The sequence below is a fragment of the Rhineura floridana genome, chromosome 7 (genome assembly GCF_030035675.1).
Source record: "Rhineura floridana isolate rRhiFlo1 chromosome 7, rRhiFlo1.hap2, whole genome shotgun sequence".
NCBI classification, from domain to species: Eukaryota; Metazoa; Chordata; class Lepidosauria; order Squamata; family Rhineuridae; genus Rhineura; species Rhineura floridana.
Window position 1 is genome coordinate 47470905 of NC_084486.1, and position 21674 is coordinate 47492578.

At 39.0% G+C, this 21674-nt stretch overlaps 1 protein-coding gene and 1 pseudogene across 5 annotated transcripts in view; one reads left to right on the forward strand and one right to left on the reverse strand.

Annotated features, from left to right (window-relative positions):
* PCGF5 (polycomb group ring finger 5) overlaps positions 1-20537 on the forward strand; it is a 53797-nt gene extending 33260 nt beyond the window's left edge. For 4 of the 5 annotated variants that reach the window (XM_061635467.1, XM_061635466.1, XM_061635465.1 and 1 more), the window contains 8 exons: positions 1262-1358; positions 3590-3645; positions 3753-3812; positions 7114-7262; positions 8200-8298; positions 12345-12434; positions 14972-15031; positions 15715-20537. In XM_061635467.1, coding sequence (XP_061491451.1) covers positions 1262-1358; positions 3590-3645; positions 3753-3812; positions 7114-7262; positions 8200-8298; positions 12345-12434; positions 14972-15031; positions 15715-15762 — 659 coding nt within the window. In that variant the 3' untranslated portion in view covers positions 15763-20537. The remainder of the gene's footprint in view (positions 1-1261; positions 1359-3589; positions 3646-3752; positions 3813-7113; positions 7263-8199; positions 8299-12344; positions 12435-14971; positions 15032-15714) is intronic. The other variant, XM_061635470.1, reaches the window with a different exon arrangement.
* On the reverse strand, positions 508-1179 carry LOC133388596 (keratinocyte-associated protein 3-like; annotated as a pseudogene).
* Positions 20538-21674: the final 1137 nt, after the last annotated feature.

Here is a 21674-nt window from a genome sequence, read left to right on the forward strand (position 1 = left end):
CGTCGTGCGCCAATCTCCCCACATAAAACAAATTCACACACAGGTGTCTTCCAAGCAAAGACCTTGGAAGACAATCTTACTCAGCCACGAGTGATCGCCAATGAATGAATGAATGACAATTACATTTGTATACCGCCCCATAGCCGAAGCTCACTGGGCGGTTTACAACAATTAAAAATATCAAAAACAAATACACAAATTTAAAAACACTTTTTTAAAAAAAACAATTGGGGGGAGATTCCTGCCTGGCTAGCTCTGCACCTTGAACACAAGCCCATCTGTCCGTTCAAGAACATGAAGGACAGTCTAGCAGCAAAAGTGGGTAGCTCTCTTCCCTCCACCCTCGTCCATTTCAACCAGAGACTGGTGGTGAGGCTCCTCTTTAGAGCCTTCCTCTGCAGCCACCTCCTGTGGGGCAGCTGCCTGAAGCAGGGCTACTTTGTAGGAGGCTGAAGAGGGGCCAATTCCGCAGAGAGAGAGGGAGGCTGTGCAACATCAGGCAGACAAACCGGCTTCCACTGCTGCCATCAACAAGGAAGGAAGTCAGAGGACCAGTGCTGTGTCATAGATGTGGATAGTGTCAAAAGGGCACTCGTTTGTTATCACAGTGCGGGCATCAGCTGGAAGGGCAGAACTGTTGCAACCAGTAAAGAGATGACTGCCACCGTTGACAACAGTGAGGGAGATGGCAAGTGCGAGCCCCACGCAGCAGGCTCCTGAGATCAGGACATTTGCCAGGGCGATCACAACCAGGATCCAAGGCAGGTAACAGTGGGAGAAGCTCTGGGACACCAGGATCGCCAGGACACCGGCAGCAATGCTCAAGAGCCCAGAAGCCACCGCAATGACATTAGCCACAGCGTGCTCCGAGGTGATGGTGTCCACGGGCCGGGCCACGTGGCACAAGAGGGAGCCATGGACAATGGCCCCCAGCACCAAGGTCAAGTGGCCCAGGACCACTAGCGAGATGCCGCTGCAAGCTAGCTGCCCTTCCTCGCCCTGTGACCTCTCGGAACTCGGAGTTGCTCTTCTTTTGAGAACAGTTTGGCACATATAAAACAGTAAAAAGAAGTCAGCAGATTTTATAGGATGCTGGTGCACTGGAAAGAAAATCCTAACATTGTATCGGTACAGGAGGTGCTGGGATGTGTTTGTGATGGGTCGGGGGTCATTAGGCATGCTCTTTTAAATGATATCATTTAGCAATCATTCCTCTTAATTTACATGTTTGCCTAATACCCATTTTTACTTGGTTTTGCAGTTTGTAAGAGTTGTATTGTGCAGCACTTTGAAGACAGCAATGACTGTCCCAGATGTGGCAATCAAGTTCATGAGACCAATCCATTAGAAATGTTACGGTGAGATGATATCAAATACAAATTATATCATGAATGGCAACCTACAGGAACACAGAAGCTGCCTTATATTGAGTCAGATTATTGGTCCATCTAGCTCAGTATTGTCTACACTTACTGGCAGCAACTCCCCAAGGTTTCAGACAGAAGTCTCTCCTAGCCGTACCTAGAGCTGCCAAGGATGGAACCTGAGACTTTCTTCATGCAAAGCAGATGCTGTACCATTGAACTACAGCCCCTCCCCAAAGCACTTCATGAATTATTTCAATCACCATATAATCTGTTGTATAAATGTCTTCTTAAGCCACAGTAAGTGCCTAATGGAAAGGGGTGGGAGAAATATAGAGAGTATTAGAATGTAAATTTATTAGCCATTTGTAGATTGTTATATTGATGGGATTATTGGAATTTTAGATAAATTCATAGAATTTAAAATAGTGATCTTAAGATGTTGTTGGCCCAGTCCTGCTAAAGTCATTTGTAACTAAAGCTGAAATCACATATGTATTTTAAAGTGCTTTAAATTATTACATCTCCCACTGCAGTCAATGTGCATTGCCACCATTCACAAGTTACTCTTCCCACAGGTTTTAAATGTCACCACACCCAGCCCTCTAACTAGGAAAGACATTCCTTCACTTGCCTACCCTCTCCCAGTGCCCTGCAACTACACCAAGATGCAGTCCTATAATATGATATGTAACCATACCTTTCCCATTACCTGCTGCCTGTTAACTCCTCTGCTCCAAACGTCTCTTTTATATAATGCTAAAATTGTGCTTAGTCTGACTTCCACAATCCGTTCATTTTCTTTATAAAACTGACTGGAACACACAGATGGCCCTTTAAACAAAAGAAAAAGAAAAATGTGCTTGGAGATTTGAGGACACAGAAGGAGAAGACACAAGCAGCTAATATGTAGGAGATTCAACTACATAACTATGGACATAGTAACTTAAGTAAATATTTACTATGAATCTTATTCTAGCATGCTTGTATCAAAAATTGTAACAAAAGCCGAGATCTCTGTTCAGCTTAGATCTAAACATATTTATATATAATATTATCAACTGAGCATGGATGCTATTTTTATAAAAAATCAATGGCAGCTGAAGCAACTTGTCCCCAGTATATTCTCTGTGTTTCAGCAGTACCTTCGGACAAAACTGGTCTATTAGCACTAGTAAACTGACAGGACAGTCAGTAGATTTTTGTGGGTTGCTCTTCTCCAGAAGAGTTTAGCAATCTGATTCCTTTGAATCAGGGGTTCCCAAACTGTGGTCTGTGGACCACCAGTGGTCTACAAGCTTCATTCAGGTGGTTCACAGAATGTCTCTAAAATACAATTAAAAGTCATACAGCATCAGGCAAAGCTCATTACAGTTGCTACAATAGGCAGAAAAATTAAGTGTTCCACCAAGGCCCTCAGCAAGTTTCAAGTTGGCCATGGGGAAAAAAGGATGAGAGCGGGGAAACATCTGGGTGTGGCAATTTTCAATAGAATAATCTTCAGAGGGGAAAGTAAAAAAATCTCAGTATCTCCTATGCAGATCTTCAGAGAGAGAGAGACTGAAGCCTCCATTGCAGTAGTCTGTAAAACAACATATTCTGGAGCGGGCAACTACACACAATAGTATATGTAGTTTGGCCCTTAGTTCCATGTAGTTAAAGGGTCATTGTTTGCTTTTTGATGTTGTCTGGTAAGTTCCCATAGAGGGAACATGGTCATAGTCCTGTAATTAAATTACATTTGAGAACTTGTGATTGATTTCATTATGGGTTCCATGTGCTTAAAATGATGCTTGACTGCAGAATGAAAACAAACAATTGGTACCCTGTCTTTTCCCCTGCAGTCTTTTGCACTTATCCCCCATGAATATTGATGACTTTGGGGCTCCGTAAATTCCCAAACTAGTGGTAGATGTACTCATAGAGTCTTATTAGAAGAAGGCAAGGTCATACACACAGTAGATAATGCCCTCTCTGGATGGATACTTGGGGTTCACAGAAAACTTTTAAATGTACTTATATAGTTAACACAACACATCGTTTTGGGAAATTGTGGTTTAAATCACTGATGCCAAAAACAGTATTCTGAAATATTTATTTTACTGATACCCTTTAAAGCTCAACAGTGCTTGTTTGTAACATTTATTATCAGGTAGCTTAAAAAATGAATAACTCAATTTTTTAAATAAGTCAAGACTTACCTTCTCTTTCTATCTCTCTACAAGGCTGGATAACACATTAGAGGAAATTATATTTAAGTTGGTTCCAGGACTTCGAGAAAGTAAGTTTTTCTTCTTCATTTGGTTGCTGCTTTCTTTTCTCTTCAATCCTGTTGCTATTTCAGCATTATTGAACTGAAATACCATGTTCCTTTTTGTTGCAAACTAGAGGAACTGCACCATGAGGCTGAATTCTGGAAGAAAAATAAACCTCATGAAAATGGAGACGGTAATTACATTTTTTTATATAAAGTAACATTTTGATTTTTTTTAAAGTAACATTTTGATAGGGTCCAGTGTGTTTTCATTTAAAATGTCAAAAGCTACATGAATGTCAAAACTATCTGCATCTCCAGCAGTTGTTTTTCACTTGCATTTGTTGATAAATACTGGAGTTATCCCTTGTAGCTGTTTGTTATATATCTTATTAATACTTAGATATTTGAATTGTGTACATCACATGGTAAGATGGTGAGCTTCTAGAGTTGTTCAGTGTACATGCAGAGAATATATACTATTTCTAAAGTTTTTGTCCAGTTATACTTTTTAGGAACATTCTTGTGCATTAGAAATGTTTCACATACATATTATAAAAAGGTTTTGGAGCTTTTTTGGTCAAAATCTATAAACTACATGGATTTCTGTAGGACTATCCTATGAACAGAAGTAGGCAAGAATGTAGTATTCTGCCCACAAGTTCAGCAAATCTTTGAAAAATGCTTGTGGATTGTCAGTTCTAATGTTTTTCACATATACAGTGCCTATGTAAAAGTAATCAGACCCCAGACCAATGCTCTCATATTACTGAATTACAGGCACATTGTAATTTCGTCCTGTATGATGTTTTATTTTGAAACACTGAAATTCAAAATCAATTATTGTAAGGTGACATTGGTTTTATGTTGGGAAGTGTTTGTAAGAAACATAAAAAAACTGAAACATGTTGCTTGCATAAGTATTCAATCCCCACACATTATTATTTGGTAGAGCCACCTTTCGCTGCAATAACAGTTTTAAGTCTTTTGGGGTAGGTATGTACCAGCTTTGCATACAATGTCGGAGGGATTCTGCCCATTCCTCTTGGCAGATTCAGGTCATTCAGGTTCGTTGGACATCGCTTGTGGACTGCAATTTTCAAAGAGCGCCACAGATTCTCAATGAGATTGAGATCAGGACTTTGACTGGGCCACTGTAGGACATTCACCTTTTATTTATTTATTTATTTGTTTTATTTGTTTCATTTTTAAACCGCCCATAGCGAGTAGCTCTCTGGGCGGTGAACAAAACAGGATTAAAATACAATATACAATAAAATCAGTGACAAAGAACAGCAAATTAAACAAAAACATTAGATGGAACATATTGACATAAAATTGAACATTATAATAACATTAAAATGCCTGGGAGTATAGCCAGGTCTTAACCTGGCGCCTAAAAGAAAGTACCGTAGGCGCCAGGCGTATCTCCTCAGGTAGGCTGTTCCATAGTTCGGGGGCCACCACAGAAAAGGCCCTAGATCTAATAACAATCCTCCGGGCATCCTGGTGAGTTGGTACCCGGAGGAGGGCCTTGGATACTGAACGAAGTGAATGGGTAGGTTCATAGCAGGAGAGGCGTTCCACAAGGTACTGTGGTCCCACACCGTGTAAGGCTTTTTGTTCTTGAGCCACTCCAGTGTTGCTTTGGCCTTGTGCTTGGGATCATGGTCCTACTGAAAAGTGCACTTCCTCCCAAGCTTCAGTTTTTTAGTGGACTGAAGCAGGTTCTCTTGCAGTATTTTCCTGTATTTTGCTCTGTACATTCTTCCTTCGATTTTAACAAGATTCCCAGTCCCTGCTAATGAGAAGCATCCCCACAGCATGATACTGCCACCACCATACTTCACTGTAGGGATGGTGTGTTCTGAGGCATGGGCAGTGTTAGGTTTGCGCCACACATAGTGCTTTGAGTTTTGGCCAAAATCCTATATCTTGGTCCCATCTGACCACAAAACCTTTTCCCATATCGCAGCTGGGGCACTCGCATGCTTTCTGGCAAGCTCCAGATGTACTTTCAGATGGTACGTTTTGAGTAACGGCTTCTTTCTTGCCACCCTCCCACACAGGCCAGTATTATGCAGAGCTCTTGATATGGTTGAGTGGTGGACCATTACTCCACTCCCAGCTACTGAACTCTATAGCTCCTTCAAAGTGAGTGTTGGCCTCTCTGTGGCTTCTCTCACAAGTCTTCTTGTTTGAGCTCTGAGTTGTGAGGGCCGGCCTTTTCTTGGCAATGCTTGCATAGTGTGGTGCAGCTTCCACTTCCTGATTATTGATCCAGCTGTGCTCGCTGAGATATCCAAACACTTGGATATTATTTTGTACCCTTTTCCTAATCTATGCATTTGTATTACATTATCTCTCACTTCTGTAGAATGCTCTTTGGTCTTCATTTTCCTTCAGATCCACAGCCTGACCAATGATCTTTCAACAGTGGGGTTTTTATCCTGACAGTGTGACATCAATGGTTCACAGGTGGAGGCCAATGGTAAGGTAACTGTGTCCTCTATAGGGCAATTTCTTTCATCTGTGTAAACTGGGAGTGTCCACAGCACAAGGGTTGAATTCTTATGCAAGCAACATGTTTCAGTTTTTTACGTTTCTTACAAACATTTCCCAACATAAAACCAATATCACCTTACAATAATTGATTTTGAGTTTCAGTGTTTCAAAATAAAATATCACACAGAACGAAATTACAATGTACCATTTGCAATTCAGTAATATGAGAGCATTGGTCAGGGATCCGATTACTTTTGCAAGGCATTGTACACTGCAGAAACCATTCCAGAAGTACTTTTGAAGGCCATGTTAACATAGGATTGGGCTGGCCTTTCAAGAATTGTAAACATGATACACTTGATAGTTTGTCCTGTTCTTTAGTTTCCTTTCTTGTACTCAGCTGCTACTAGTTTGAGGACACCTTGCCAGTGACATTCTCTGAGTTGAGACCAGTATGCATGTTTATATACACAGGCATACCCTTTTTATTTTCATTCTTGTTCACAAACCTGTTAAAGGGGAATGAAATCCTTTTAAGAACAGGATACACACCACTTTCCTGAACAAATGAACCATCCATCAACAGTACCTCCATCGTACCTATATTGAGGTTCAGTATGTTAGCCCCCCTCCAGTCCATTACTGATCTCAATAACTTCCTCTGCTTTACCTGAATAATTTGAAAAGGAGAAATAGAGCTGGTTGTCATCAGCAAATTAATGACACCTCACTCCAAAGCTCCAAATAAACTCCCACAGCAGTCTGACGACTTTGAACATCAGGGAGGATAGAATAGTCATATTCATAACTCCATGCACAGCTGCCACAACATGAAGCAGATATTGCCCAGCAGTACCTCACGGGTTGCAGTGGAACTTACTTCAAGTAAGCATACCCTGGATTGCAGTCTTAGTCCATTAGTTTGAATAATGGCATACATGTGGAAGTAATATATGTGTAAATGATACATATACTTTTTGTTTTATGCAGAAGAAAATCCAAAATCTGAAAATCCCAGAGATGATGAAGATGGAGATGAAAATCGAGAAGAGAAAGACTATCACAGGAGTGATCCACAGATTGCTATTTGTCTGGATTGCTTACGTAACAATGGGCAGTCTGGGGATAATGTAGTAAAAGTGAGTTCTGATAGCATTTATGCTCTTTAAATACCTAGAGCAGTAAATGCCTTTTTTTAGCTGGATGCTATAAACAGCTTAGGTATGTTAGCAGTTCAAAATAATCATATCCTATAAGTATATCTCTTCCAGAACTATAGGAAAGCTGAATCCTTGCCCCACTTTTCCCTTGCAACCCCTATAGCCAGGCTGTTTTTTCCACATCTGGGCTCACGTTCAATCTCTAAGTCTTGTTGGAAGACAAACATCAGGGGAAGGATTCAGCACCTGTTCCCAACTGCCACTTCTCCTCTTGAAATCAGCATGCCACTTTACAGCTGTGTGACAATTTAAAACATAGGCAAATGTATAGTTTGGCCCTCAGATGTGTTTTATTTATTTAAAACATTTATTATCTGGTCTTCATTGCAAATGCAATTCCAGAGCAAATTGCACATTAAAATAAATCTGGATACATCATACAAGCACTAAAAATAAAGCAGATAATTCTACCAGTCCACTAAAATAAACACTAGCACTGACACAAAGTCCATCAAGAGCTTGGGCGAGTAACCAGATCTTCAGCTGGTGTCGAAAAGTTAAAAGTGGATGCCACAATATGAAGCAGATATTCTTCGTATCTCAGAGGGAAGGTGTTCTGTGTATTGAGGTTCCCTTTCACTTGTGAGCATACCTTTCTATTAACTTGCATGCAGACCTACAACTCCACAGCTACAACAGAAATGTTAGAGTTGGGTTGGTAGAATTGTCAGAAACACTGAAAGTTCGTCATACGAAGCTGACCTAAAGCTTCCAAATGTTATATGTGCTCTACCACTGAGCTGTAGCCCCTTTTTTCCTATGAATGATCAAACAGGTTTGTCTATTTTTCACTGGGAGCTTTTGGAACCCATCCAACTAAGATTTAAACCTACAGTTTTTGTCTCCTTTCCTTTAGGGACTGATGAAGAAATTCATCCGGTGTTCTACGCGAGTCACTGTAGGAACTATCAAGAAGTTTCTAAGTTTAAAATTAAAGCTTCCAAGTTCTTATGAGGTATGATGGATAACACCCCAAAGGTGTTAGACTCTTTCTCTTGTTTAAGTTAAATGAACATAAAGTGTTATACTCCAGATACATAAATATTTTTGACTTTTAATGTCCAATATGCAGTGTGATATTAATATCCAATTCTTTCCACGGTTGCTAAGAATTTGGTCATAGTGAGTTCAGTAAGACTTGTTTCAATGTAAGTGTGCATAGGATTGCAGTTTTAGTGTCAAAATCCAGGGCAAACCCTCTATATTACTTAAGATTGCTACTGAGTGAGAAATCAGGATTAATTTGACCCCAGTGAAAAATGTTATTAATTGCACAAATATTTCCTCAGTAAAAGTGGCATTTGAAAAGTGTAGTTCCTAACACTGTGCTATGGAAGATGGGATATATTATAATAAAAATGAAACGGGAAATATTAGGCTTGTCCACATGTGAGCATTTAGCTGCTAATCCACTTTCCCCCCCATTCAGATTAGACTGGAGTAGTCCACACTCACACATATTTGAATTTGTGTATGAGGAGCAACTTTGGTCTTTTCCATTCATTCTAGTAGATGCTCCCTTTTATGTTTGTTCCCACCTTCTGATTTGTTAATTAAGTACCGGCCGAACCTCAAGGGACATCAGTGCTCAATTTTATAAGTTCTGTTCAGAGCTATACCAGCAGCAAGATATTGCCCAGGATGCAGATGTGATCTCTTTTTTGTGTTGTCTGGGATTGCCACGGCTAGACACTGATCACGTTGCCTATCTTGGGGAAAATTTGAAGGTAAGAGAGGTGCAGAAAGCCATTAAAAACATGTATAATGGCAAGGCTGCAGGTCCAGATGGTTTTCCTGCTGAATTGATTTTTGGGCCCGAAAATTACTTTCTGTTTATGAAGTGTCTCAGCAATATGAGGCGTATATTTCTGTCCTCCCTAAACCTGGTGACTCCTATTTGTGCACTAGCTATTGACCAATTTCTCTGATAAATGTAGACACAAACATTTTGACTGCAGTTTTGCTGGACAGGTTGGAGGGAGTGATTTCTAATTTATTCACCCAGTCCAGGTGGGATTTGTGCGTGATTGTCAGGGGGCGGACAACCTCAGGTTGGTAGTCAGTCTTGTAGTCTGAATAAACATAACAATCTTCCTTGATGCAGAGAAAGCCTTCGGTAAGATCCTTTGGCCCTTCCTATTCTGAATCCTTGAAGCTTTTGGAGTTCCTCAGGAGTTCTCCAACTGGGTGAAGCTGCTCTACTTGAGGCCTCAGTCAAAAGTGTTTACTAAAGGGACGCATTCTCCTCTGTTCTTGTTGGGGTGGGGAACATGGCAGGGGTCACCTCTTGCACCATTACTTTTTGATGTATGTTTATAACCTTTGACTTGTGCCATTCGTAAATGTTTTGATATCAGTGATTTTTGGGTGGCAGATGAGGAACGTAAAGTGGTTTTGCATGTTGATAACATGATACTTTTTGTCACAAACCTGGATAGGTCCATTCCTTCTTTAATGGCTCTCATTAAAAACTTGAGGCACCTCTCTGGATCTAGTATCTGCTGGGCTAAATCAGAACTCATGCTCCTGGATGATCTTTTGCCCCTAGGCTTTTACAGAGCCTGGAACTTTCAATTGTGCCCGACTGAATTGACTTACTTGGGAATTTTGATTCCAAAAGACATTAGTTCTATGGTTACTTGCAACTTTATCCAAATTATTAAGAAAATACAATCTGATTTGGTCCTGTGGGCACATTTGCCCCTGAATCTGTAGGGCAAGGTGAATGTAATAAAAATGAATGTCCTGTCTAGGTTGACCTATGACTTGAGAGGCATTCCATTTTTGTTCCTCATTGCTACTTTACACAAATTAATTCTTTATTCTGTAAATTTGTGGGGGGGAGGCACCTCTCCTTCATGTCTCTCCCTCAAGAAGAGGCAACTGCCGACTGAGGAAGGGGGCTTTGCACTCCCTGATCTAGAGGCCTACCACAAGGCTTATCTTTTGGTGAGTGCTTTGTGCTGGCAGAATCCTGTGCCTATTCATTCTATGCCATGGGCTTCTTTGGGGTCTTTTTATGTGTCTCCATTGTTTGGCTGGAGTGCACCAGGTTGAAAACATATTTGAGGGGGTCACTCTCCACTATTAGTTGACCCTTACTCACATGAGAAACTTACTTAATGGTGTAAGCCCTCTGTTAAAATTGGAGTCTTTTTATGTCTCCGTTGTTTGGCTGGAGTGCACTGGGTTCAAACATATTTGAGGGGGGTCACTCTCCACCATCAGTTGTGTCAGTTAGAGAAGTTTAGAGTCAGTTGGCTGTGAAGTACTCATTTGACCCTTACTCACATGAGAAATTTATTTTATGGTGTAACCCTTCTATTAAAATTGGGGAAATACGGTTTTGTGGAAGAGTTGGGTGGCTGGGAGCTCTCTACCTTGGATCAGCTGATGGGGACTTCTTGCCTTTTTCCCTCCTAAAAGCTCAATTTAGGGCGCCATCTTCAGCAGAGTGGCAGTATTTGCAATTACAGAGAGAGAGAGAGATGACTATCCTCCACTGTTCGGGAGTGGGTGGGAAATAAGGTGAAATAAGATGGGAAAAGAAATGAAAGCAATTGTAAATTCTCAACACACACTTTTCAGATTGGTATGTAGTATATGGTGTAGACATTTTTTATGTCATTTGCTTGTGCAGTTTTTTTGGTTTTGTGCAAATCTGAGGGATCACAAGAAAAATATATATACTGGAAATAGTTACAAGCAAAATGAAAGCAGTGAGGAAGTAGTGGGTATGGAAAGGAAAAGAGCAGAAAGTGATGATTGATCCACCCACCCCAAAACAGCAAAACGAATTGTCTGCGACCCTGAATGGAGTGGTTTGTAGCCTGATTTCCTCCAATTTACTGGATTATTCCCCTATCAGGTAAACCCAAATGTACAGGGGAAACACATCAAGATTGGTGGTGTTTGAGGGTAACATCATATAGATTATGCAAATTAAATGGGATCACAGCTGCAAACAAACAGTAAACTTTGGTGTAGACAAGCCCATTGTCTCACTCAGACAATGAGACATAAATAGTCCTGACTTTAGCTATAATTGGTCGAAGCAGACATAGGAATAAAGCAGGTTCTATCATCTTAAATACAAGCAAACTGGTATTTACGACCATAAATAGTCATTCAGAGAGAGCACATTGTTTTGCATGTAGAAGGTTCCAGGTTAAACCCATGCCATCTCCTGTTGTTGTTTTATAAAGAAAAAGGTCAGATAGCAGGTGATATGGAAGGTCTTTGCCTGAAACGCTGGAGAACTGTTGGAAATTTAAGTGGATCATACTGGAATAGATGGGCAAATGGGCTGACCTGGTATAAGGCAGCTTCCAATAGTTGTATGCTAAATCAATATTTTCCCTTCCCTCATGATCAGACCAGTTGTCCTTTTTTCCCCCTAAAGCAGCATATGCACATTTAATTGTACATCCTTTATCTTACTTTTTTAACAAAAAAATCACAATCATGTAATTTTACTAATCTTGCTAAAAGCTCTTTACTAATCTGATATTGAGATCAAATAGCTTCCAAGTGATTTATGGTTTAAAAACACTGTAATTTAATACCTTCAGCAGATGTTTCTCCAAATACTTTTTAAGTTTGTCTAATTTTAGGGATATGTATAGATACTAGGTCGCCTGTCAGGAATAAAACTGAAAATACATGTGAGCACGTAAAAGGAAGTGTTTGGATCATGTCCATTTAGTTTGTATTTTGTTCATCATCATCATCAAATGCTTTCTTTTCTATTTTATTTTATTCTCCGTTTCCTGTAAGTAATATCTTTGAAAATCCTAAAAGAAATAATAACAATTAAACAATTATCAGTATTTTGTATGAGGAGAATGTGTTATCTTCCATGTTCCCCATCACTTCCTCCTCCTATATGCTAATAATTTCGTTTTAGAAAACATCGCAAGAGTTTGAGGGAAATTGTTTTTCTTTTTATTCTTAAGGTTATTCTATGATTTACTGTACTTTCTTTTTTCTTTTCTTTTTAAGCTGGATGTACTATGCAATGGGGAAATCATGGGGAAGGATCACACTATGGAATTCATCTACATGACAAGATGGAGACTACGAGGCGAAAACGTAAATAGAATAAGATTAACTTGCTTTATTTAGCTACTTTTGTGTATTTGTACTTATGTGCTATATATGATTCTAGATTTATATTTAGAAGCCTCAACAGGGGCTTCAATCATAAATGTTCTAAAATGTACTGCTTGCTTCCAATAGCTTAGCTCCATGATTTCCAAATTTTTATGCTGCCGTTTATTTATGTATTTATAATCTGCACTTTCATAAGAATATATCAAGGCGGACTACAACATATACAAATAAAATCAGTAAAAACAACTATAGAAACATCAAAAACATTAAACATCAGTAAATACAGTTTGTTTAAAAAGAATGGTTCTTTGTAAAGGCCAGTCTAAACAATATAGTTTTCAGAAGACGTCTGAAAGAAGAGAGATATGGTTCCTGCCAAACCTCTACCAGTAGGGAGTTCCACAGAGTAGGGCATGATAAGTGATGGTTATTTCAGAGTAGCTGCCCTGGCACAGAGCATAAACAAGGAAGCCACTTTGAAAGAGACAGTTCTTGCTGGAAAGGAATGTAAAAATGAAGTCCCAGAGTCCTGAGAGAAGGGTGGCTTGCAGCCTAGGAATGGATCTATCTGTGAAAAGTACAGGGAACAAAGCTTCCTGATGCCTAGTAGTTTCAAAACAGAAAGAGAGAGATCTGGGACAATTGGGAGGGGGCTTGAACATTTGCTATAAAGAGATCTAGTAGGCAGATAGCTCTTCCAGAGGTAGTAGTGTCCTTATAAAGGCACAACTTCAAAAAGATGAGCTCTACACTTGACATGGATACCATTGGTACCACCTATTATTCTGGACAATGACCCAGATAGGTTGAGAAATGATCAAGCACAAGAATTTTGAAAAACTCTCAGACTTGGAAAGGACCTCCTGATAAGATGGTATCTGCAGAATGCAGTGATAGATAGGCATATAAAGGGTAAGATGATCTCTTAGCTATCCTGGTCCCAAGCTGCGTAGGGCTGTGTACACCAAAACTAGAACCTTGAACTTGGCCTGGTAACTAATGGGCAGCCAGAGATTTTGTGGTAAACTAAATGTGGACAGGAAAGAACACTCAACCCCACTGGGGGTGGTTATGGTCTGGTAGGACAATGTGTTATGAGGTCACCATGGCAATAGTTTTATAATGCAAAGCATGTGCATAGGTTAGTTAAATCTTCCTACACGTATTGAGCTATTTCCTCTCCTATTATTAGCATTGGGGCGAAATTGCAAATTACACTTTTGTGCATGTATGTGTGGTTAATAATTTATTAATTTTTATCCCACCTCTTAAAATGCTTGTGGGCAGAGTACAGAATTAATTAAAATAGAAAACAAGCTGCACAGTTTATAAAATAAATGGTGCTTCTGATTATCTAATCTAGAATAAGGTTTGAACTCCCACACCCTGAGCTTGAACTATGTGCTTACATGTCTTCATTTTAAATAATTAGGGATTGAAAGTGCTTAACTTTGTCTGGGCTGTGCTTTTCTGTAAAGAAACATCTATCTCCTGTTTGCAATATGTTATCAGCATCAACTCTATTTCAGAGAGGCAGTTTGAACATATAGATTTTCTCTGTTTATATTCTGTTTTGCAATAATTTAGATAGCAATACTGCTTTATACTACTAGCATTTTAAAAATATGGCTTATACTACTTTAATGGTTAGTTGGAGTTAATCTTCCTGAGAATATATCCAACATTGCATGAGCAGAGTGCAACTTGTGCAATGGAGCTTTCCCTTCCTCTCTTCCTTGCAGCTCCCTACTGAATGCTATGGGCTGTGTCATAAGGTGGGACGGAGGAAGATTGCCCAGTATCAGATGAAGAAAGCTTGCACCAGTTGAGAAGCTTTTTGGGGAGACACAGAGGGATGCAAGGGGAAGGAGAGGAAGGACAAAATCCATTGCATAAGCTTGTATTTCACTCATGCAGTGCTGTATGCTACCATTGAATATAAAATAATGAAAATATTCTATATTTTCTATTTGCATGCTTAATGTTTCACAACTGAGAGACTATTTGCAAATTTTATAGTCTTGGGTAACCTTTTTTATGCCACCCTTCTGCCCTAAGGCACCCAATTTAAATGGCAGGCACTTTCCTTCATGCAAGGGGAAAGTCCCCAATTTTCCACGCACACACACTGCATCTGCACCTCCTGTACTACATGTCCTGAAGAGAGTTGAGGATCTTTGAAGAACATCCCTAAGTCTATTGCAGGCAGTTTTGAGATAATGGGAAAGTTGCAGGCCAGGTAGGGGGAAGAATAGAGGCATATCTCTCTGTAAGCAGAAGTTATTTTTTCCTTGTACAGTGAGATCTAATTCTCATGATTAAAACATGAATAAAGGTGCATGTTCCTACAAAAAAATTGATCCAATAGAAGTTACACATTTTCCTATTAATCTCTGATAGCAATGCATTACCTCTCTTAATTGTAAAATAATTAAATGCTCAAATGTGAAACAAAGAAAATATGATGTCCAGTTGTGGATGCCTCTTATCTGATCAGAAAATTGTCTCCTTCGCAGTTTCGGTGTCAGAATTGCTCATCTTCGCAAGTCTGCTCACAGGATGGCTCTTTTTATCAGGTAAGAGGCACTCCCGACTGTACACATTATGGTTATTAAGATGACATTGACACATCCATTGTAACTCAGGTCTAATGGGAAGTGGGTGTCCTTTTAATTCCATGTAAGAAAGTACTTCAAGACAAAAATTAGCCTTGAAGGTCAGAAGCCTCAGTTCAGGAATGATGTCTGCAGTTATTTCAATAAGGGGACAGTAGAGGCTGTAATCCTGAAAGTGGCTGGTGAGGTGTAAAAGACCATCTCCCTATGCAGGGAACCCTGGGGCAAGACAGTCAACTGCAGAGGGTTGGGCTTTGGTCCCCAGCAGCAGTTTTCCCAGGTACACTGATACAAAGCAGGCCCTATGAAAACCAATGGATATAACATTTGCATAGGAGCTGCTTTGAAAGGCTATACACAGGAAAATATTGAATTCACATTGGTTCAGAAATTCAACAATGCATTGCCTGATTTTGTGGGGGAGGGGGAATAACGCAGCTCATTTCCAAGCCAGTCTGACATCAGATAAGAGGAGCTAGCTTAACTCTTTTAATATTTTAATTTACAGAGCCTTGCCTTTTGGTTTGGTTCCTTTAGAGTACAAGTTAATGACTAAATTATGTTGATACATTTTTAATAATTATACTACTCATGTCTACATGCTGTCATTGTTTTTATTTGTTCTGTTTTCATTGTGGTTTTAGTCTTATCCCATGGTACTCCAGTATCGACCCAGAATTGACTTCGGTTAGACCAAAGGGCCAGATCCCACTGAGATTAATCCTGCACTATATTTACCCATCGACAGATTGCACAATGAATGGATGTGCCTGGATTTTGTTGGGGGGACAAAACCAGAATTTCAGCATGGAAATAATGGACTTTTTCTTCAGTTGATCAACTATCTTCCCCCCATTAGAGTAATCCAAGTGCCATTCTGCTACTGAAACATTCATAAAATATTTGTGACATCAGAGTTTGTGAGTCATAGCCAAATCGTTAAATGTATAGTTAAGAGTCTGAATCTCTAGAACAATTGCTTTGCCTGTTAGAAACCTTCCTTGGTCCATAACATTGATTACATTAGCAGAGATGGCTATCTGCTCTTTCACATGTAGTGTTGCAGTTTGGTTTTTTCACATTAACTACTTTACTGAAAAATGTTGTTTAAAAGAAGTACTGTATAAAAGGTTAAAGATACCTTTAAAATATTTTGTATATAATATATGTTTTAGAAATGTGGTTGTTATACCACTAACTTTTTCTTGTTCCATTCCCCATAGGTTCATGTATAGCTGACTCATTAGTATGCAGCAGTCTCTTTGCAGAATTTGAACATTTAGATTTTGTGTCAGAGAAATTAAATCCAATCAGTTTGTATTGAACTTAAATGCTATAATGTCTCATAGCCTTTCAGTAGCATATATGACTTGCATAGAGTTTTAAACTGGAGAAATAGGAAATCTGTACACATGCAGCAGGTAAGGTTATTTTGTCTTTTAAAAAGTCTATTACATAATATTTTTAAGTACAAAGTGTCATGTAAACTGTATTCCAAAAAGTGTTAGGTATTTTTGAAACTGTTGCCATTACAGGTTTCACTGTCAGATTTTTTTTAAGAAAGGCAACAATGCAGGAAAGAGGTAGATTGAAATTGGTCTTCTTAAGTGTGCTGGATTAGGTCCACTGGGCCTAAACTTCTATATTATTTTAGCATATTCAATAACACATCAACGTGTTGTAAAATGTGCCAGTTAATGGCATTTCAACCACATTCTATGGTTATCTGGAATCTAGAAGCTATTGTAAAACCGGTTGTGACATCTGAAATTGAAGCAGATTTAATATGATTGACAAAGCTACCTGACCAAAACTTACTAGCTGTACCTGATGGGGGAAGGTTCCCCTTAACAACCAATGGTGTTTCAAAAATATTGATGGTTGCCTTAGGTATCGCATGTGCATTCTTCCTTGTTAAAAAAAAGTTATGTTTATGGGTATCATTACAAAGATAATAATATATTGTTATATTGTTTCCTGTCTTCCATTACTTTTGCACAGTTAGAAGCCAAAACAACAATATAGTTCAGTGATCTATACAACTTTTAATAAACACAGTTACGTATATAGAGTAAATTGCACACCATAAGTAATTGAATTCACGTTAGGATCCTTTGATGTAATTAATTCACTTAAGGAAAGTATGGGTGAACAAATACTGCAATCCTAGCTTGTGAAAGAAGGAAATAGAATGTAAAATATTATAGGCTGTTACATACTTCTAGAGGAGCATTGTGACATTTACCCAAGACCAAATCATGCTTCTCAGAAACAGTATAAACAGACATGAGCTCCAGTCTAGGGAGCCAACATTAGAACAGAGTGCTTCTGTACCCACTGCTTTAACTTGTAGAGCTCCCTTATCCTGTACCCAACAATGTGATCAGCACTGTCAGATGCAGCGGAGCAGATGGGAAGAAAAGGGACTGCCTCGACTGAAGCAATTGCTTGCTTTCTCCAGCCCATAATTACTGACACTATCAATACTGATCACCTGTTAAATGTTGCGGGTGTGGTGCAGGAGTTCTATTTGTATTTTGGATGCGGTAGCTTGGATCCACAGAGCTTGCACCTGCCCAATTATTTTTCCCCTTTGAACAGCTGACCCTGCCATTCATGCCATATCAAAAATTGCTTTTCTAATTTCCTTCTGTTTCCAAAGCAGTTGCTTCACTGTATATGAGGTTACTGCTTGAGAAAAACAAGTCTACAGCTTCTTTGGGATCATGAAACTAGTTATCTGGATTTTTACACATGCACACACACATACACAGAGGTAACATCTGGCAGTGGATCTAATAACATTATAGAACCTATTTCTGTGTACAGATTAGTTTCTAGAATGAGGCAAATTCCCTTTTGCGCTATGTTTCCCTAGAGTGACTTTGGACATTACCTGGAAGGATGTGGGGGAGGGGATAGTGAATGGTTTGTGTATCTATTTCCATAGTTCTGGATAACAACTGAAGCAATAGCTCCCACATCTTCCCTTGGGAGAAGTGCCTATGCTAGATGCGCATCCCAAATATGTGTATCTTGCCATGGAGAAGATATGGGTCACAATTTTCACGCAAATGTTACCCAGATCTAGATTTTATCCAAAAGCTTGGAAAGAGATGCATAAACCATACTCTTCAGGACTTCTAAATAATATCCAAAGCTGTACGTAAAAGTCTGTCAATGCAGGTCAGTTGTATGCACAATGGCTCTATTTAAGTTTATGAAATCATTGCCTTTTAAGATCCGACAGATCCTCAATAGTGCTACGACAGTCCCTTCAACAAGCTTAGTTTTGAAACTAGTCTGTCCAGCTAATGATATGGAAAATTCTCAGCCAGCTAGCAACAAATACCAATTTATTTTCTTCATCAGTGCTCTGCCAAGTTGAGCATTGTTAAAAATTCCCACATGCATTCAAACATAAAACCTTCCGTATTTTTCACAAATGGATTATGTGCAACTTATATCTGAACTATTTTCAGGTTTCCTGTGCAAAATGAACAGCTAAAGATTTTATTTGATTCATGAGGATAAATGTAACATTTCAAAGCTTCATTCCAACTGACTTAAAATACATTCCCTCAAGCTAGGTTATTTATTTTGATAGTACTTTTAACATATTTTGTTCAAATCCTCAGAAGTTTAATAATTATAAACCTTGTGTAATTTCCTTGAACGTTGGCAGAAAATTTGCTTTTCACTGTACAGAAAGGACCATGTAAAAACAATTTAGGGTCTGGATACAAATACTTTCTACATCCGTTTCAGTGAGGTCTCAGATGTTTTGGACTTGGAACCAATGCTTAGTTCATCTTATTTTTATTTTTTGCCATTCATTTTTATAATGTAACCTTGATTAATGGAAGCAAATGTTTTCCACTTGAAAAAAATCATGGAAATCCAAGACAGACTTGTGAGTTATGAAACAAAGAGCCTTAAAAAGTTCCTTGCATATAATGTAACCTTCTTGTGGCTTACACCATTGCATTGCTGGTATGCAGTTGTTGGATAATTGTAGAAAGGACCACCAACTACAGATATCTTATATAGAACTTCCTAACTTCTTAATTCACTGACTGAGTATTGTACATATTTGATCACTCTTTGAATAAAATTGTGTACCAAGAACAAATTAAAGATGAAAGATTAACAGAGAATAATCACAAGCTTTTCATGCCAGAGAAATATTACATACATGAAGACTGCGGGCATAAGAGTTTTCCATAGCAAAACTTGGCTAGGGAATATAATCAAACCTGGCAACAGCTTTGCTTTCTGCTCACTTCCCATAAGCCTAGTACAGACTTTCCCAAGTAGTGGGCCACCAGATGTTGTTGGACCACAATTCCCATCTTTCCTGACCATTGGCAATGCTGGCTGAGGCTAATGGGAGTTGTGGTCCAACAATATCTGGTGGCCCACTAGTTGGGAAAGGCTGGCCTAGTATGTGCTGGGGATTCTCGTTTTGAAAGCATGTTGACTATAGGGAGGGATCATAGCTCAGCAGTAAAGAACATGACCTGCATGCTGAAAGTCCCAACTGATACCTTCAGTTGAAAAGATCTGAGGTAGCAAAGGATGGGAAAGACTGCTGTACCTGAGACTTGCTGGAGAACAGCTGACGGTCAGAGTGGACAACATTGGCCTTGATGGGCAAACAGCCTGGCCAACCTCCTCTGTTATTTGAAAGATAATTGCTCCATGCACAGTTGTTTCCCATAGTACAGGGTGGGCAATTCCCTCCCACAGAATAAATTGAAAGCTGTGAGTCTTACTCTGGACATTTGAAGCTACAGTTCTGCATGCCCTGTACAAAGAATTGTAACACTGCTGTGCCTGTGGGGAAGCAGTAACTAGCACACAAGCTTAGGGCACATAAGGATCCTTATGGGATAAGACATGAGGCTTCATATGTAGATTATGTTTGTGGAACTGAAGCAATGCCCTTTAACTTGCATGCTACAATTTTAGGTTTATCTCACTTGCACAAGGATAGAAGCCTGTTTTTGCTTCCTAGTAATGAATTTTAACTACCTAGTAATATATATTCAGTGTAGGACTTTTACCAAATTATTTACTTTTTCTTCTTTTTTGGATGGTGTCCAGTCTCAAATGCCTATATAATGCAGTTCTGTTATATTAGCAAAACTATGTAGTATTAACACACATGGTTTTCCCAGCTTAAAAAGCTCATTCTTATAAACCCATTATTCAAGTTGTTTACACAAAACCTACTTTCATGATTGTACAGGAAGGCTCATCTTCTATAGCTTAGAATAGAAGTGTGTGCTGCCTCTGGACAGTAAAAAACAAGTAGTATACATTTCCATGGCTGTTCTTGTCTTGCCAAAGCAAAGTGTTAGAGTGAATGTGCTGGGTGACATAATCTTCCACTGTGCTTTTTCTTGTAGCATCTTTTATGCAGAGCATAGTATATGACAAGAATAAAATAAATGCAAGACGAGAAGGGCGTATGTGGTTTATATGTATTTTCTGAAGGTAATGGGTGATTAGTAATTTAGGAGAGAGACGCACAGACACACACAAAAAACCCTCAAACAAACAGGAAATATTCCCAGAATTCCTAGTTACCTTTCAAAAAAATGACACAGACATGCAAGGGGATTTTCCCCCCCTAAGAATGGAATTTATCTCCTAGAATTTCATTTTTTGTTACATTTTACAATAATCTTAGATGCTGGAGTGTGCCTGACGGATTGTGCTGCTTTAGAATTGGTCCTGACTGAGTAATGCCTGCTTACAAAAAGGTACAGAGGCTTTTGCTCTCAGTACTGATGGTTCTGCTATACCTGGCCTATGAACCCAAAATTCTGTGCACTGTCTATCTTGTAAATCTACAAAGCACAAAATACTGATCAAACTCATTTCAGCCTTTTCAAAATAGCTGTTAGGTTTAGTTACACAATTTTCAGCTGGAAAGTATAGACTTGGAGTATATGACAAGGTATTAACATCCCTTTTACAGATCTTTATAGTATTTTTTTTTAGCAAAGTGCATTGCTTTCAATGATGTCTGTCCTGTGGATTTGCAAATGAGGCAACACCATGTGATTCATTATATACAACATAATACATTTGATACAGCTTTTCAAAAGTAGTTCTAATTTTAAAAAAATTAAAATGCTGAATTTTAAAACCTGCCTATAACATTTTATTCCTTTTCTAGAACAGATAAACCATGCATAGATTCCCATTCACCTCACTGCAGTAAGCCATTAAAAAGAGAAACTATGTTGCAGTTTAAAAAATAATATATACATATTCCAGGTCAATATTTGAGGGCTGTATACCTGTGCACATTTACCTGGGTGTAATCACCCCAAAACATAGTGGGGCTGATCTGAGTAAACCCACATAGGACAGACTGTAAGTATCCTTACATAAGATGTGGGTTGCTTGCACATGACAGTTTATTCTGAATTCAATCCTGCTCACGCATGCAAGTTTTGTGCAGCGCCCTCATTATGTGACATCCTTATCAAAATGCCACCCCATATTATTTTTGCGTTTGATCTGGATTTGCAGTTTCCACAGAAAATCTGATAAGCAAAAACTGGAGAAACAGTAAATGTGGATTAAATTG